We start from the raw sequence: 19,221 nt of genomic DNA, 5'->3' as shown, positions 1-19,221 counted from the left end.
TTGTAGCACAAGAAAGGTGGGAGGCTGAGTTCTTCCATTAATGAATATTAATTGAACCCTGGAGGCGATGTACCCAACAGCACTGGGGGTGGCAGTATTAGGCAGACATGCTCCCAACATGGGGCTACCACAGTAGAGGGAGACAGTGCCTTTAATAAGCGGGTGTGGTGATGGGGAGTAAGGAGAAGCACAGTGGGGGCACAGAGAAAGTCCATGCTGTTTTAAACGGTGGTCAGGAAAGGCCTTGCTACACAGATGACATTTGCACACAGACTTCAAGGCGGGGAAGTGGTCCATGGGGATCTCCCCGGAGCAAACATCCCAGGGTGAAGGCACAGCTAACGTGAAGCCCTAGACCAGAGCATGCCCAGTGGATGCAGGTAGAAGAGCATGGGAGGACATCTGAGTTCTCCATCCTTCCTCCCCAAGCCCTGCTCTAGGAAGCTGAGCCTTCTCTGTAGAAGGGGGCACCTGCGACTGTTTTGGCTCATCTCTTCATTCCTAGAACACAATGGATATGCAGAAAGTTGCTTCCTATGAAAATACTGGCGTAGGCAGGACCCCAGACATGTGTTTGGCCATGGTCTATGGTGGGGGCACTGAGAACCGAGTGGAGAGAACCTTGCTGCAAATAGACTAGAACAGGAAGGCAGGGGGGCGGGCTGACTTGTAGGGAAGAAGGATGCATGAACTCAGAAAAGGCTTTGTAGCCATGAACACCGTGTTGGTTGCTCTTGCTGCTGTAACTAAAGATACGACCAGAGCAACTTGAGGAGGGCAGGGTTTATTTTGGCTCGCAGTAAAAGTGATACAGCCTTTCATGGTGGGGGAGGCTTGGAAGCAGGAGCAGAAGGCATCTAGTCACATTGCCTTCCCTGTCACCAAAGGGCAAGCAAGCTATACAACCTCAAGACCCCCCCCCCTTCCAATTACACACTTCCTCTCCTCAGGCTCCACCTCCCAAAGGTTCCACATACCTCCCATAACAGTGTCACCTTTTGGAGACCACAGGATAGAACACATGAACGCAAGGAAGACACTTCATAGTCAAACCACAATAATACCTTCCATTTAAAAGTCACTGGGGCTAGAGGGATGGTCCGCTACTTAAAGAGCATTTCTGGCTCTCAGAGAGGACCAGAGTTTGGTTCCCAGCACTCACAGTAGGTCACCCATAGCCTGTCACTGCAGTTCCTGGGGATCCAGTGCCCTCTTCTGGCCTGAGTGAACACTCATGCCGATGTGCATACTAGCACACACATACATGTAGGTAAAAATAGAATGTTTTTATAAGCCTGTCCCACTCTTCACCAGTTTCAGCTCATTTATTAATACAGATGTCACCACCTTTGAGTTTTAAGTGCTGTTATCTGGATCTCAGAACCGCAGGGACTGTAGGGTGCAGCACTATTTTAGTTAGCGATGTATAAAGTCTGTCTCCTTTAACAATTTGGAGGTCAAGTCCCACATGAATTGGTAACCCCAGTTTATGCATCTTCTCAGGTCTGCGCCTCCATTTGCTCTGGAATCACTCTGGCTGGGGTGATAAATCATACTGTCTGCCCCTGGCTAGAGGTAAGAAAGAGGAAAGACCCGGAATAAGCCTAGCATGGCATGCTGGCATCCAAGAGGCTTGTTTACTTGCATTTTGATGTGCAGATGCCTAGAAGTACTTTTTATATAAAGTCTGGGGAAATTGGCTGGAGCATAATCAAAGCTCTGGGTTCCCAGGGTTGTTTTCTGAACTGAAGCAGAGGGGAGAGCAAGGAGTGAGCTGGTACCTTTTTGTACAGCAAGGGAAACTGATTGACAAGGAAAAAAAAAGTTGGCTGAAATCAAAGCGAATGTATAAATCAAATCAAGCTAGTATTTAAAATAGAAGACGGGATGGCATGGGGAATGTGGAGAAGCGGGGAAGGAGAGCTCAAGGGCACAGAAGACAGCCATCCTCGTTAGCTGAGTTAACCTTCGGCTTCAAACACACTCTTGGAAACCCAGTACCGGAGACTTCAACTGTTACAGAAGTAACACTGTCAATTTGACACCTACACACATTCCAGCCTTTGTGTGTTCTGTGGAGCCTCCCTGTCTATGGGGTTTAAGTAGTCCGCTAAAAAAAAAAAAAATAAGACTCGAGGGGCTGGAGAGATGGCTCAGAGGTTAAGAGCACTGGCTGCTCTTCCAAAGGTCCTGAGTTCAATTCCCAGCAGCCACATGGTGGCTCACAACCATCTGTACTGAGATCTGGCGCCCTGCTCTGGCGTGCGGGCACACATCGAGGCAGAATGTTGTATACATAATAAATAAATAAACCTTTAAAAAAAATAAGGCTCGATGTATAGAAAAGGAGCCTCAAATACTGGCGAGCACATTGTAAAACTGTTATTCCCGACCTGAGAACCAACCGCGAGAGAAACTGCCAGTCTGCATGGGCAGCGCCAACGACGAAATGTGTCGCCTCCTGTGAAGCCGAAGCGGTTGGGAGGAATGTCTCATGCTGTCACTCCACCTCCTGAAAATGACCACCGATCAGTTCCAGCATGATCACGATCGTGATGGTTCCGCACTGGTAACGAGCCGGCCTTGCTGGAGTTCACGACCTATGTTAGACCCGTGAACGCCACATACAAGCATAAGGAAGTCCTCGGGGGGACAGGGGGAAATGTGGCACTGATGTCTCCGAGAATATAAGGAGCATCTTGCATCCTACGATAGGGATCACCAACCTTCTACAGCCAGCAGGTCAAATCTGGCCAGCTCCCTGGTACCAATTTCTGCCGTCGTCACTGTTCTATTGCTGTGAAGAGACACCATAAATAAGGCAACTCTTACAAAAGAAAAGGATTTGTTTCAGAGCTTTAGTCTATTACCATCGTGGTGGCACATAGGCAGACATGGTGCTGGAGCCATGTATGAGAGTTCTACATCTGTATCTGTATCGGGCAGTAGGAAAAGAGAAAGCCACTGGGCCCACCCCCAGCAACACACTTCTTCCAACAAGGCCACATTTCCTGACCCTTCTAAAGTAGTGCCATTCCCTGATGACTATATTCAAGCATCCAAGGCTATGGGGCCCTTCTTATCCAAACCACCACATGGTCCTTAGGTCGAGGATGGAAAAGAATCAAAAGAACAACATTCATGTTCAATGGTTTGCAGTGTGCTCTGCATTTAGGGGATCATTGCATTAGATCATGTAACCTTTTCAACAATCATACCAACCAGATACTATTGATCTATAGGCATACAAGCACCTAGAAGCTTCTAGATAGGTCAAGGGATGATCTAAGATCAAACAGCTAATGACTAGTTCATGGAGAAATCAGACACTTGGAATTTCACCTCAGAGCTTGTTCTTCTAGCTTGTTTCCTGGTGTGGGATGTCCTTGTCCTTCTGTATACTGTGACTATGTGTTTCTATTACTAGTTAATGAATAACGCTGGCACGGTCAATGGCCAGGCAGAATATACCTAGGCGGGAAATCGAAACAAAGATTGGAAAAGAGAGAAGGCAGAGTCAGAGAGATGCCATGAAGCCAGGGTATTACTAGTAAGCCACAGCCACGTGGTGATACATAGATTAATAGAAATGGGTTGATTTATAAAAGAGAACTAGCCAGTAAGAAGCCTAAGGCATTGGCCAAACAATTGTAACTGATATTAAGCCACAGAGTGATTATTTTATAAGCGGCTGCAGGGACCAGGTGAATGGAGAGAAACCATCCAGTTGGACCAGCAGGATGGAGAAGAATCTCCCATCTATGATTCCCCCCATCAGAAAATTACTGGAAGGGCAGAGCCTAAGTTCCAACAGAAAGATTAAGGTGACATGAGTTCACAGAGGAAAGACAAAGGATCTCAGAGGATCATGGGAAGAGTGTAGGAGAACGAGGCCTCCTACCCGTAACAATGGCAGGAGCAGTAACTTTTAATTAAGCAAAAACCTTATCCATCCTGTCCCACCCCCCAGGAGAATTACGTTCTTCTCATCAGCAGACTGATGGAACATTTGAGTAAAAAAATTCTACTGAATTATTATATTTTTTAATGTCATCAATAAAACATTTGTGGAAAATTTTTCTCTCTTATTTCTGAAGGGTGTGCATATCTTTAATTTTTTCCTCTTGGTTCATAAAGCCTAAAATACTTAACTGTCTGATTCTTTAAAGGAAATCTTAACTGACTCATACCCCAGAGGCTACAAAACCTTGGAGGTGACTTGGAATGTGATTGGAAAAGCCAACTATAAGGTGGGTCTGGCCACTCCTGTACCCTAGGACACCTGTGAAGATCAAAGGGCCATCCCAGGTGTTGGTCCTTGCCTTCCAGTTGTTTGAGATCAAGTGCCTTGTTCACCACTCCCCATGCTGGGCTAGCCTGCTTACATGATCCTGGACGTCCTCCAATCTCTACCTCTTGTCTCTCAGTAGAAGCCCTGGGATTATTACAGACATGCAGTACTGCATCGGGCTCTATATTTATGTTCTGGGGATCAGAACTCAGATCCTTATGGTTGTGTACCAAGAGTTCTACCCTCTGAGTCATCTCCCTAGTTCCACTTTTAAGGCAGTGAAGGGCAAGGACATGAGAGCTTCCACATCTTAGAGTTTGGGAAGGATGACCTTGAACTTCTTGTCTCCTGATGCCAGCAGTTACATCACTGTAGTCTTGCAGACAGGCATATTCCCTTCATCAAGGATTCTCTAATGGTGATCACTGAAGATGCCTTGGGCCAGGATTACTGGAAGGGGATACTTAGAGCAAAGTCTTCCCTGGTCCAAGCCATATCCCAATGGAGGCATTCTTCTTGATGTGACCATTGGTGGTGGTTTGAAAGAAAATGGCCCCCAAAGGGAGTGGCACTATTAGGAGTTGTGACCTTATTAGAGTAAATGTGGTCCCATTGGAGGATGTGGTCACTGTGGAGGTGGGTTTTAGGTCTCATATATGCTTAAGCCATGCCCAGTGAGACAGTCTGCTTCCTGTTTTCTGCATATCAACATGTATCAGCTCCTTCTGCAACACATGCCTTACTCCCCGCCATGCTCCCCACCATGATGAAGAACTAAATAAATCTCTGAAACTGTAAGCCAGCACTTCAATGAAATGTTTCCTGTATAAGAGTTGCCACGGTCATGGTGTCTACTCACAGCAATAGAAACCCTAACATACCACCCCAAACCAAACTACAAAAGCTCCAGGCAAGCACATATGAACCTCCTCCCACTCAGAGTAAGCAAAGTCATTATGTTTGCTAACTTTTTGTTCAGGACTTGTCCTGAATCAATCAGTTGGGGGTCCCTTGCTCATATGCCAGGTCTCCATGGCAGACTGTTAAAGACAGACCATGGAATCAAAGCTATGGGAATGGTGAGGATTGCTTATTGACTATAGTTTCTCTTTGGGATAAGATGTTCTGGGGATGGATGCTGAAGGGTAATAACTTTATTAGTGCTTTAATATCCCTGTGCTGCTGCTGCTGAAAATGATGACAGTGGTGTCAGGTATAGAGGGGAAAGGACGTCCTTAAAACAAAACCCTTTCTTGACCCTCAGTAGGAACCCCAGGTCTGCTCACATGACTAATTCCAAATTGTCCCTTCCCTCACCGCTTTCCCTAGCATATGCTCATAGGACCATATGTTAGTGTACCCCTGGGAGCCAGCAGGTAGGAGCTCAGTGGGTTTCATGTAGGAATTGGAAAAAGGCACTCAGTACCCTCCCAACAATGTGAAGCATCTACAAATTCAGGAATGGCTCTTCAGTTTCATCATCTACTCTCAAGATTAATCAACTGTTTAAGTTGGGTCCAGACTCTTAATTAAAGCTGTCAGCGCCCGAAAGTTTGTTCTCCTAGCCCAACTCTCCGGTGAGGAACTGCAAATGCGGGAAATTCTAACAGGGATAGACACTGGGCATGACCTTGAGTATAAAGAATGGCGTCTGATGTTCACATACAACAACAGCACATTGTGCCCCAGTAACGGATACGTTTGTGACTTGTCTGCGCACGGGAGGGGGGAGGAGACAACAGTTAACACAAAATTTAAGAACCTGCAATCTGGGATTGTCGTTTAGTGGGCAGAGGATTTGCTAACAAGCGTGAACCCTGAGTTCTGTTCAATAGCACTACAGAAACCGGGTGTGTAGAGCACACCTGTAATCCCAAACTCAAGAGGTAGAAGTGGGAGGGTAAGGAATTCAAGATAACCTAGGTTATGAGTTCAAGGCTAGCCTAGACTGTGAGAGACACTGTCTCATAGATAAATATATATTTTAAAATAACTGGGTTCTGATGCAGAAGCTGAGCAGAAATTCCGTTCGGTGTGCTTCCCAGTTGCTTTCAGCAGAACGGATCCGACCGCGCATGGTTTTGTTGTGTCTTGCTAACCTACCATCTCGCTTTCTTGTCTTAGTCACTGTGTGCTCTGCTAGAGGACATCACAGCTGTGGCAGCAAACACTTCCTAAACTGTAAAACTTTCAAGTGACCAAACTGCATCAACATTTTAGCTGAGACTATTGTAGAAAGATCAAACGGACACTTGCCATTGCTGATATTTGGGCTCGGTTTTGAGGCTTTATGGTACGCAAAGTACTTTCTCGGGGGTGGCTGTGGTTGTCATCATTGTTGGTTTAGGTAGGCTAAGCATCTGTGGTCTTATAAATTCACTTTGTGAATTATTTTTAGCAATTTTTTCGCCCGATCATCATATTTTTCCCTTAACGAAGCAAGTATTAATTTATTTTAATAAAATTTGAGGTAAAATATTATAAAACGAAAACAAACATCTCATCAGTTTGTGTTCTTCCTTCTCAAGCCGAATACCTTCAGAATCCCTGGGAGTGATGCCCTGCCCTAGGGATTATGACAACACAGTGTCTTATTAAATGGGTGTAATGAAGGTGTGTGATCAGGCGTGCAGAATTCCCAGCTGAGCATCTCATCATTGAAGTCTAACTTAGTTCACCAAGTTCTGGGGCAAGGCATTCTATGATTTGCAGGACTGAAAAGGACAGGGTCTCACCCTGTTTAGCTTTTCATGGTAATATTTCTCATGGGGAGAGGGCATACATGCCAGATCGTGTGGGCACACAGAAAAGACTGGGTAAGCCGGGAGACACAGTAAGAGGAATAGATTGGCAAGAGCCTTTAGTGTGGTTTCTGTAAGAAGGTGATGGTCAAGGCTGGTGAGCAGGCTAGGGTGAATAATGTCTGCAGGCTATGGAGCATAGGATGTGGTCCTGGGATTCTCCTATCTGCTCTTAGGGTTATTGCGCAAGAGGAATAATGACCTCTAGTGGGACCCCCATCAATGAGGCGATGGCAAGTGCATCATGTCATGGCTGGCTGGTACTTGAAGGACTCATGTCCATGCAAGCCTTGGTTATCTGCAGGGTTAGTTAGCCTTAGGAGGGATGCTATCTGCAGAGACAGCAAGACCCAAATGTCAAAACATCAGAACATGGAAAATAAAATACAAGGTTATTGTTCATCCTTAAGGGAAACACGCTGCAGTGGATTGAGAAGGCAAGGAAGCTGAAATGGGAACAAAGACTCAGACCTCGGCCGGCCGCTCAGCAGTAAGAGGAGGGGTCAGACTGTGAGATGACAGACGGGAAAAGATGCCGAGAAAGAAGCAGATGCTTTCTAAGGAGAAGGAAAGAGTGGCTGAGGATGCAAACCCCAAGTAGCTCTGAGGGAGGCGCAGGTGTTGGGCTTGGGGGCTAGCATGGAAGCATGATAAGGACCATCTGGTTGCCTGGGAGACGCTAGGCTGAAAGCAATAGCATGATGCAGGTTCTGGACCAGCAGCAAGTCTCTGCCCCACATCCCAGGGGATGCTGTTGATAGTTGGAGACATTTTTGATTGTCACACCTTGGAGATGAGGAAGAAGTCTACTGCTAGAAGGCAGTAGGCAGAAGTCAAGGGTGGAGCTGGGCAGGGTGGACACACTGTCTTCAGTAATTGACTGTAGGACTCTCCCACGGCTACTAAATTCCACAAGTGCTCGAGTCCTTTATATAAAGTGGTGCAGTATTTGCCTGTGACCTATGCACATCCTTTTTTTATACTTTGGATTTGTTACTGCTAATTTCTAATACACTCTAAGGGCTATGGTGTAGTGTTTGGGTACCAACAAGAAAAATGTCTGTTCAGTAAGCACAAAGTAAACACAAATTTTTTTTCTTTTCTTTCTTTTCTTTTTTCGTTCTTATTTTGAGGCAGGGTTTCTCTGTGTAACAGTCCTGGAACTCACTCTGTAAACCAGGCCCCTTTCGAACTCAGAGATCTACTTGCCTCTGCCTCCTGAGTGCTGGGATTAAAGGCGTGTGCCACCACCACCTGACACAAAAGTTTTCAGGCTGTGTGTGTGTGTGTGTGTGTGTGTGTGTGTGTGTGTGTGTGTGTGTAAAATGAAGAATCCTTGTGGTATCCTGTACTTCGTGAGGGCGGGAACTGGGGAACTGTATGTGGTCAGCTTTGCAAGCAACCCAGCTATGATGTTATTCAAATATTTTTGTTGAATGAATAATTTTTAAAAGTTAAATCAGATGCAGCCTTCACCTCACCCGGAGCCCTTGTAAGTTTGATGGAAGCCCCCATGAGCTGGGTTTGCCTTTTAAATAATCAGCGTTTTAGATTCTGATGAAGGCAGAGCATTCCCTGGAATCTACTATCTCTATTATCTCATTTACCCTCAAACATACTCCTGGGCCCTCATCAAACACTTCATAAATACACTGCCATATTTTTAACCCATTTCTCGCCTTTCTTTTGTTGGCACTTTCATATGTGGGTACAGTATGTTCTCTGCTCCCTGGTCGACTCCTGGTGGACCCCACCTGCCACATGTCCTTCCAAATTCATGTTTGCTTTTCCTTCTAAGCATTTTCCTCTTTTGTCTGGTTGTTCCCAGAGGGAGATGCAAGTATCCCCACTATTCCTCATGGTGATGTGAGATGATCTGAGGAGTTCTTCAGATTAATAATTTCCTAGCAATGGTTCTGTGGGTTTTGTGAATAAGCACATGGCTCCAACTTCATACCTCTGGTTCTTGGGTGGTCTTGTTTAGGACAAAGGTGCATTTTCAAAGATGAATCCATTTTAAAATTTAAATAAATGGTACCCTTGATGACAAAGGAAATTGGTTATAGAGATATAAGAATCACTGGTTTGGGGAACATTTGCATGCTGGTCAATGTTTTGTCAACTTAATACGAACCAGAGTCCCCAGGAAGAAGGGACATCGACTGAAAAGAGCCTCCATCAGACTGATCTGTGGTCAAGCCTGTGGTACATTTTTTGATTAATACATAAGAAAGCAGGCCGAGCAAGCCAGTAGGCAGAGTTCCTCCATGGCCTCTGCTCCGGTTCCTGCCTTGACTTACCTGGGAGCTGTAAGAAGAAATAAATCTTTTTTCCCATCTTTCTTGGTTTGGGCCAATGTTTTGTCTCAGCGACAGAATGTGAACTATGATAACCAGCTAAACCCATTTAAAGTTCGCTTTGCTATCCACAGGAAGGTGCTTGTTATTTCTTCCAAGATTGTTAGTCAATTATTCCAAACCATTTACTTAATTTCCCTTTGAAACATGCTTTAAAAATCATGTATCAGTTCTTATGCACGTGGTATCGCTAGACAATCTCTTTTGCTAGTCTGGAACTATTACTGCACGTTTGACTTACTACCCAGCCCAGCAGCTCGTCCGTCCCTCGAAGACAGCTGCTTTGATGGCTAGGGTCTGAGAGAGAGGTGCGTGTGGACCGTGATAGTGGGGACCATGATAGTGGGGACGGCACACCGAAAGAAGCCCTTAGGGTCAACCCTAAGACTGTGGTTCGGAACTGGGACCCGTGAGGTGTTCAGAATCCCAGTCAGAAGGTCAAGAGCTTTGCCTTCCGAAGAGAATGGAAAGACTATAAAAACCAAATGAATTAAGTATTAGACAATAAATGAGAGTTAAGTGTGATGTTACTCTGTGTCATAAAGAACTAGGCTTCGAGGGGTAACACTCAATGGTGGCGACATCCTAGAGACCCTCATGCCACCTCCGATTGTCTGACTATGAAACAGAAGACTAAATGACTATTAGTCAGGAATGTTGAAACTGTATTTCAACAGATCAGAAAAAAACCATCTCTCTATATATATGCATATATATGTATGTATGTATATACATGCAGATGCACATATGATGATATATGTATAAATCCAGTGTGCTGCTTTGCTATAACTTCTTCCCAAAGACTTCTCATTTAATGACAGTTTGCCCCAATACACAGCTTCCCCAGGGATGTTCATTGTTTCTTTGCTGTATACTAACCCCTTCTTTGAAGGGTTCAGTAGAACTTTAACACACAAGTAAAATTCAAAATACCTTCTTGTTCGCATCGCCTATAAATCGGGGTGGGGAGTTTTTAATAAAGAAAAATAGTTAGCCTTGTGTATGAATTTTCTATGGCACAGCAGAGAGTGGGGCGCCAAGAGCATGCACTCAGGTTTTACCTAAAGTCTTGAGCTTTTCAAGAGCATGTTCCCCAGAACAAAGGACCCCCTTCATCGCCCACCTGCCTCCTGTCCCATCCATGCTACACTAACAACAGTGTGCATCCTGCCACAAAAAAAAAAAAAAAAAAAAAAAAAAAAAAAAAAAAAGACCACTGCCGCGTTTGGTTAGAGGCACTGCCGAGTTAGTGCTGCTGCCTCTGTTGGATTTCCGGTGGCTTCTGTTTCTGGTGAATGTGAGGAAAAACATCTCACGACCCGTGAATGAAAGCAAGGGATGATGAGAGTCAGAGTGAGCGCTGCTGGTGCCAATGCCACGTTGTGCTAAATCATGTCATCACACGGATTAGCCAAGGGAGACGTCTCCAAAGCCGTCTCTCACCAATCTCAAATGAGTGTCTCAGTTGGTCGCATTCATCTGGGAGATGGGAGGCTCTGAGAGACCCCAATATCCCATCAGATTCCTGGGCTATGGCAGAAAACAAGACATGGCCCATTATGAAAAGTCCAGAGTCAGATGTTGTCATCTTTCTGTGGTCCCCCAGGTGAGCTCTGGGGTCTCCTGGTGATTGAAGAGGGCTTTGCAAGGAAGAGCTGCGCTGATAAATAATGCATTTCCTTTGTCTTGCAGGAATTCTGGAGGCAGAGGTACAATCAGATCAGCTGTGAACAGCTTACATAGCAAATCTAATAGGTTTGTAAATTAGATTTTGTGTTCATTTGTTTTTGCTGTAAGGCAGCTATTAATCTGCCTCTCCTCTTTGCTGGGTGGTGCTCTTCTTACTTAGCAAATAGATCTGTTTCATTTCACTTTGGTTTTGCATTTCCTTAATCACTTTCGAGGGGAGCTGTCAGTGGGAGATCATGAAATGGTCCATGGGGCTAGAGAGGCTATAGAGATGGAAAACACAGGTGGGCACAAGTTACCTTCTGGCAAAGAGCCCACCCACTTCATTGAGCTTGAACTCCTACCAACTTCCTTAGAACCCGCATTTTTGCTGAGCAGTGGAGCCCCGGAAGCAAGCCAGGACTTTAATCCAATTTCACTGTAGTTGATGACTTGTCTGGGAGGTTGAGATGGGGATAAAGCATTTAAGAACTTTGCTGAGACATCTTAAAATACGTAGGAAGTCAACTAAGTAATGTTAACTCTAATTGTGGGATTGCAGTCTCAATTCTGGAAGCACACTCATGCTTAACACTGTGGGACTGGAAGTCTTTGGGACAGTCCCCAGCTGTTGGGGAGACTGGTGCAGGGAACTGTGCAAACACTCTGCAAGGCATGCTGCAGATACTTGGCGCTTCCCCTTCTCCGTTCTCCACAAAAGGATGAGTCTACCGTCGCTCGGACCTCTGTCTCAAAACCCACATATAAGGAGCCAAGATGCTTGCCATGAACAGAGGCTACTGTTCAAACTGAAGTTCTTGTGGTACTTCCTCCACGTCCTGTTTTGCTGCTGTTGGGATTGAGAGGTTCACAACAGCCAGAGGCCGCCACACTCAGTTTCATTATTTACTCTTCCGTGGTATTTTTAGGTCTTTTTTGACCGTACCCGACCTATAAAGTATGTTTGATCTTGACCTTGTGTAACTGGCATGAGAAACTGTTTCCTCTATCCTTGCCCTCACCGCCTCTACAGTGCCAGCGGCCTCGACCCTATGGCATTTCAAACGAAGTGAATCTTTTGGCTAGCATGCAAATACGGCAGAAATAAAGAAAGTCACATGCCCTACACTTCTCTCTGTTCCCCCTTTTGGATAAAGGCGACCCTGTCCCCAAGACCCAGGTCTCCATGGTAACTTGAAGAGGCACTGTCAGATTGAGTCTGAGAACTAGGCAGAAACCAGGCAGCCCTGAATTTAAACCCTGGGTTCTCTAGGTAGGGCTTCGGGCAAACACATTCACCTTTCAAACACTGATAAAGCAGCAGCTTTGAACTACTGATGGCTCTAAGGCTCTACATAGCCGATCTTCTGAGATGACTAAGACATTCAGTAGATGTTTGCCGCTGTCATTGGACATACTGATAGCCTCGAAGATTGGTGACTGAGGGCAAAGTTCAAGAGTTGAAAGTGAAGCAACTCAATCCAAAAATGTACCTGTAGCGTTTGGGAGATGAAAGAAGAATCCTGGGACCTGACGGGCACATTCACAGAAGACAATAAATCTCCCTCAGTTGTCCAGCTGGGTTTGGATAGTGCAGAATATCTGATAGCTGTAAACAGTGGCCGTCCCTAAGGATAACTAAGCTGCCGCCTTTATTGCCTAGAAATGAAGGTGGAGGCCAGGAGCCTGAAGCGACCTTTTCATGCCCTCTAGTCAGATAGTCACAGAGCCAGGGTTGAAGTTCAGCACCAAGGATGTCTATGCAAGATTCCCCTGTCAGCTAGGAACCAGGATCAGAATGACATGTTACCATTATCAGTGCCTGGATCCTTCTTTTACCACCTTGGGCCCAGGAGAAGCCTGGAGACCCCACCTAGAGATTTCCGAGCAGGTCCCCATTACAAGCCTCCGTGAGTCCAGAGCTCTGCAGATGCTTTCTACCTGAGCGTGCCTGACGCCATGCAAAATGTCCAGTTTTTAGGGAGCATCATCACCAGGTACCAAATCCACCTAAAACTACAAGATGGCAGCCATGATGCTCTGAAGAAGACCATGTCCCATCTCAAACAGTAAACTATTTCCCTACTAATGGGAGTTGCCGTGAATATTGGAGGCCTTAGAATGTGACCGCTGTACTCGTGGTCCTGAGTTTACTGCTCTTGCCTCTAGACACACATAAGGAGGCAGTAAGTACCAGGGCTGGAAAGATAGCTCAGTGGGGAGAGTGTTTGCTGAGCAAGTCTGGGGAGATGCATTTAATCTGAAGAACCTATATTAAACAAAACCAAAATTAAAGCCAGGTGCAGAGGTGTGCACTCGGAAGGCAGACAGGTAGGCCTCTGGAGCAGCTGGCTAGACAGTCCAGATGAACTGGGAACTCCAAGTTCAGTGAGAGACACCACCTCAAAAAATAAGATGGGCCAGATGGTAATGTCACATGCTTTTCATTCTAAGCACTCAGGAGGCAGAGACAGGTGGATCTCTGTGAGTTTGAAGTCAGCCTGGTCTACAGAGCAAGTTCCAGGACAGGTTCCAAAGCTACAGATACCTTGTCTTAAAAACCCAAAATAATAATGATAATAATAATAATAATAATAGGAGAATAATTGAGAAAGAAACCTGACATGCTACACACAGAGAAAGAGAGAGAGCCAGAGAGAGGGAACAGTACTAGAGAAGATGCAGCCATACCAGCCTCCCTGGACCCCTGAGAGGTGGTAGGAAACATAGCCATCCTCTAAGGACTCTAGAACCTCAGAGCCTGGTGTGTTCCTCTTAGCTCCCTTCTTTCTGTAAATACTTAGACTGTGGCCTGGAGAGGTTAGGCGATTTGCCCACAGATGCCCAGTTTGTGAAATACCTACACAATACATTCCGCTTCCTTTCATGAAACCATAACAATTCCAAAGTTTGGGCTTTCTGTTCTCTTCCATAAGATCCTTGAAGCCCCTCTGATAGATAGCTGCCTGGTCTATCCCCTGCAAAGCTACAAGACAAGTGCGGAGAGCCAGAAGGATACAGAAGGATGGAGGTGGGCAGATGCGGCGCGGGTGCCATATAGGACAGGCCCCCTGAAAAGAATTTCTCTGCCTGCGAAAAGCAAAACAGAGTATTGAGTTCAGGCTTCACTAACAGGATTTGGTCTTTCTGAACTTGGCTGTTCCAAGATAAATGTAGAGGATAGAGGTGTCTGGTTTGAACTCTCAAAAGCTCTAGAATCCAGCCTTACAAACCCACTTATCATTCTAGCCAAGAGAATGTGCTGCCGGCTAGACAAAAGGAACTTGGGACGTGACCCACATATATCTGTGTGTGTTGGCAGGAGGCAGGCTGGCTCCTAGACTGCCTTCAAAGCCATCAGTGGAGCCTGGTTTCTTACAAACCTACTAGCATAGATTTCAAGTATCTGCGTTCAAAAGCCCTCCCGTGCCTGCTGTCCCTGAGTTGGACAGGAAGATGGTTTATATCCAGCCTATGGATCTGCCTCAGGAATACAAAACCAGCCAGCTCCTTCCTCCACACCAGGCTTCTCAGGACCAAGTTCAACGTCAAATTCAACAGGTGGTTACTTATAGGACACCTGCTATGCTAAACCGTTAGGAAATGGAAACATAGGAGAAAAATCCCACACTTGGAACCTGGTAAGACAGGCAGATAGAAGACTAATAATCCAATGGGTATTTTTTTCTATGAGCAATGAAAGGGGGGCACGATGAGATGGCATAGTAATCAAAGGGACACTCCCCAAAGGCTGACAATCTGAGCTTAACTCCCAGAACCCACATAACAGAAAAAGAGAATGAACTCTTGCCAGTTGTTCTGACTCCCCCACACGCAGGCACACACATGCACACATGTGCGCACACACACATGTACACGCGCACATGTGCACACACACACAACACACATACAAACACAAATGTATTTGAAAAGGTTTTACAAAGAAGAAAATGAGAGGAATGAGGGAAGGAGGGCGGAGCCACAGACTCTAAGGACATTGTCCTACGTGGGGTTTAGCTATCTCTTAACGTTTGCGGGCCACCACGTAACAGCTGGCACCTTGTTCTTGTGGACAGTCCTCTCTGTACTGAGAAGGGAACCTGCACTGTCCTGGCCGAGACTGCAGGCCCCCTGGAGGGTCAGAGATGGGAGGAGGGAAGAGGAGTTGCAGGGCCCCCACTTCCTGCTTCTAAGAACCAATGTCTGCAGGCTATTCCTGAGGGAGCAAGTTCGTGCATTCTCCAAGATAAATAGACTTCCCTTCTCAGGTAATAACTGCAATTTCGCTCTTGTGAAGTTTACATTCAAGCCCGTGCGAAAACAAAGCTATTAGACTTGTCATGGGCAGGCTCACAGATCATGTCTACCTTCACGATTTTTTTTCCCCCTTTCCAGAGCTGAAGTCGTTATAAATGGGTCTTCACTGCCAGCTGTTGTTGACAGAAGTAATGAGAGCATTAAACACGGCATCCAGCCGGCTTCATCCAAATGGAGACACAACCAGACGCTCTCTCTGAGGATCAGGTATGGGTCATTACCTACAGGACAAGGGGAGGGGGGGCAGGCCTGGGCTTTCTGTACCATGAGTCACCAAACTGCAACTCTCTGTTATCAAAAGAAGCTAGGATAGAAATGAATGTTTTTCTCCTGAGGAAGCAGGTTCCATCTATTAAATGACAATTAGAAATCAAAATCTAGGACAAGCCCAGCCACCTGACCCATGTGGATATGCAGCCATGTGGGCAAGGGGAGGTGGCATGTGTGACCAGCCCCCTAGGGTCATCAGTTTAAGTCAGGAGCTCTGCTTCTGGGCAGTGCAGGCCACAGGTATCTTTCTCTGGCATCAAGAGTTGTTTCTTGTTTGCCTTTATCTGGTACTTATGTCCCGAATCTGTGGCAGTCCTTCACCTTGTCTGCCACCTCCCATGGCCCTTAAAGAATGAAAGACTGTCTCCCTACCTCCACCCACATGAAAACGCAGAGCTATAGCTGAGGGACACAGAATTGATCTGACATCTGGTCGACCTCCAAGAGACTGATCTGTCCAAGTCAGAGATAAGTTTTTGTCCTGGCCTTGGCACCCTCAGACAACAGTCATCCTCGGGTGATGGACATGGAGAAAATGATGACTTCGGTGCTTGAGACTTTGGCTCAGATGCAGTCATGACTGACCCATCCGATGTTCATTTCCAAGCACTGACCTGTGGCCCATAACTAGGCAAGTTAGGCAGAAAAATACAAAAGTAAGCAGAGACAGGACAACATGGTAGGATGTTCACACCAGACGGTGCTATATCTTGCAAAGAGGTAAAGCTAAGGAGATTGTACTGAAGGGAGCCATTCATTTTCTAAGGGATCCAAGAAGGCTACTAGGTAAGGCTGGCCTATGTTCTGAAGGGTAAGTGGGAGTTTATCAGGGGCACCATGCACATCCTGAATGCACACATTCTGAATATGTGATTTGTGACCAGGGCTGAAAGAGCACTGAACAGAAGACAGGGAATGGGGGATGGGAATGAGGCAGCCAGGACCAGGTAAGGAAAGGTTTGATTCCCCAGGCTATCAGTTTGTCATCCCAGCCCAGATTTGGTTGTTCTAGAGCTGAGGATACTCTCGGATAGTTATGCAAGAAAGGTGAAGGACCACATACATACACTATCACACAAAGCAGGGAGTTGCCCCCTTCAGTGACTCTACCTCATAGTTCTAGATGCTTCATGGGGAGAAAAAATAAGGGTGTGGGACTAAAAAGCGTTTGCCATCTGGGAGCCCGACAACTGAGAGGCCCCCTGGAGGAGCTGCCACCAGGCCGTCTTTCTCAGCACCTCTTTTGGGGTTACCTAAGCGAGACCCATCCCTGTTGCACTGTCCTGACCGTCATGTCCTTTCCTTTGTGTACCATGGAGCTAACAGAGCAGCAACCCCCACCAACCTAAGGCTAAAACCAAGCAGTTATTCTCCCCTAGATGGTTCTAGAAGTCGCAGTTCTGAGTGCTGTCCCAGCAGCTCCAGGAGAGCCCTCCTTGCTGCTTCTGCTGACTTCTGGGGGGCCCTGGATGTCCCCATGGCTGTATCATCTCCATATCTATCTAGTCTGTCTCCTCATCTGAGTCGGTGTAACTTCATCCTCCATCTCTCACCGGACACTGTCACTGGATTTAGAGCCCACAGGGGATCCAAGATGATCTCATCTCAAGATCCTTAATCATATCTGCCAGGATGCTGTTTCTGAGTAAAATCACATTCACAGGTTCCAGGGATTCAGAGTTGGCCATATATTTTGGGTTGACCACCATATTTCATGTTCCTCATTATAGCACCTGAGGTAAAATCCTACTGCCAGCACCCACCCACATCAGCTCTTTCTGGACCTTTCCTGTAGGAACTCTGAAAAGACGGTGAGGGATAGAGAGACGCACACATGCGCACACATACAAACATGCACACTCACACACAGGGGTGCACATATGTATACACACATACTCTCACACACAGTTGTGGATGCACACATGCATGCACGCACACACTCGCGCACACGCGTGTACACACACACACACACACACACACACACACACACACACACACCCTGTCTGTGTAGAAGAGAAGACCATTGCTTCTGTAAGGAGCCTGCAAATAGCAGTCACTGTAGAAGGAACAATATGCCTTCTACATATCTACCCAGAGGGAAAAGGAATCTCCCTCTACTCAATTAGTTCCCAAAATTATTCACAATAAAAGATTCTGTGAGTGATTTGGAATGATATTTAATAATTGATTGTAATTTCTCATAATTAGTTAGAAATTAATTCCCTCACAGAGGTATTTATTTATGAGCTTTCTGGGGGCTCTCTTTGCTTTTAAATACTTTGGGGTAAGTAATTGCAAGGGATATTAGCAATTTACAAAGTATATTAGCGTGTCAAGTTGTATAGTCTTTCATGGAGTGGAGTAAATAAGTCGCGTTTGTTTCCTGCTAAGACGTAAGAAGTTCTCAGCCAAGGTGGATTCTCCCTGCGCAGTAACAGGAGACTCCACTCACTAATAGGCAGTGGCTAGAAGATGGAACGTGCCATCCCCAAGGAGTGCTGGCTGCCCCCTTGGCTGTCTCAGAACATCCCAGACCTAGATGTATATTAATCATCTGACCCAGATCCCCACAGAATCAGGTTTCCTCAGGTGTCAGCCACAGCTTCCAGATTCTTCCTCCTTTCCAAGTATACAGACTTGCGACGCTCCTAGGACTTGCCTCAGGGTGCTCTGCAGGCTCAGGGCTCAGTGTGACCAAGCGCACATCCAAGAAGATGTGCACACATTTGCAAGCCACACGAACACTTGTGGATGGAAGACAAGCTTCCCTGGCTCGGTTTTCAAAGGCAAAATGGGGACCTGCTGCAGGAGATACAACTAGACCAGCTGACCCGAGCACCCAGCTCCTTTCTCTGGATGACTGCAATCACCACCATGTCTTAAAACTGGTGGCTTAGGCATTTTATGTGCGTGTCTGTCATCTGTGGATGCATGGGTGTATGTAGGCATGAGCATGCAGAAGGCAGAGGTCACCCTCTGGTATTGTTCCTCACAAGCTGTCCACATTGGTCTTGGAGACAGTCTCCCATTAGTCCAGAACCTGCTGAGTAGGCTAGACTGGCTCGCAATGGAGCCCCAGGGATCTGTGCATCTTCACCTCCCCAGCCTGGGATGACAGGCACCTGACACTGTGCCTGGGTTCCTGAGATGAGACTTAAGCCCTCGAGCTTGCATGACAAGCACTTTGCCGACTCGCTGTCTCTCTAGCTCCTTAAGCAGTTCTTTTTAAAATTTAATTAAAATATAATTGCATCATTTTCCCCTTCCCTTTTCTCCCTCCAGCCTCCCTCATGTGTCTGCTGCCATTTCAAACTCATAGCATTGTTACATATGGGTGTGTCCGTGCATACATATATCTATATATGAATGTTTATAGTCCTAAATATATAAACACAACCTGCTCGGTCTGTATGTTGCTTATATGTGTGTATGACTTCAAGGCTGAGCACTTGGCATTGGATAACCAGCTGGGGAGACTATCCTTCTTTTGGTATTGCCTGGTTGTTTGTAGTTCCTT

General features: G+C 46.1%; 1 protein-coding gene across 1 annotated transcript in view; it reads left to right on the top strand.

The window, feature by feature from the left end:
- St8sia2 (ST8 alpha-N-acetyl-neuraminide alpha-2,8-sialyltransferase 2) overlaps positions 1-19,221 on the top strand; it is a 68,903-nt gene that overhangs the window by 24,028 nt on the left and 25,654 nt on the right. Inside the window, exons 2-3 of the mRNA XM_075952822.1 lie at positions 11,142-11,204; positions 15,513-15,641. Coding sequence (XP_075808937.1) covers positions 11,142-11,204; positions 15,513-15,641 — 192 coding nt within the window. The remainder of the gene's footprint in view (positions 1-11,141; positions 11,205-15,512; positions 15,642-19,221) is intronic.

This window comes from Microtus pennsylvanicus, chromosome 18 (assembly GCF_037038515.1).
Source record: "Microtus pennsylvanicus isolate mMicPen1 chromosome 18, mMicPen1.hap1, whole genome shotgun sequence".
In the NCBI taxonomy this organism is placed as follows: domain Eukaryota; kingdom Metazoa; phylum Chordata; class Mammalia; order Rodentia; family Cricetidae; genus Microtus; species Microtus pennsylvanicus.
Note: the sequence above shows the minus strand (reverse complement) of the source record. Positions and strands in the feature narration are given on the sequence as shown.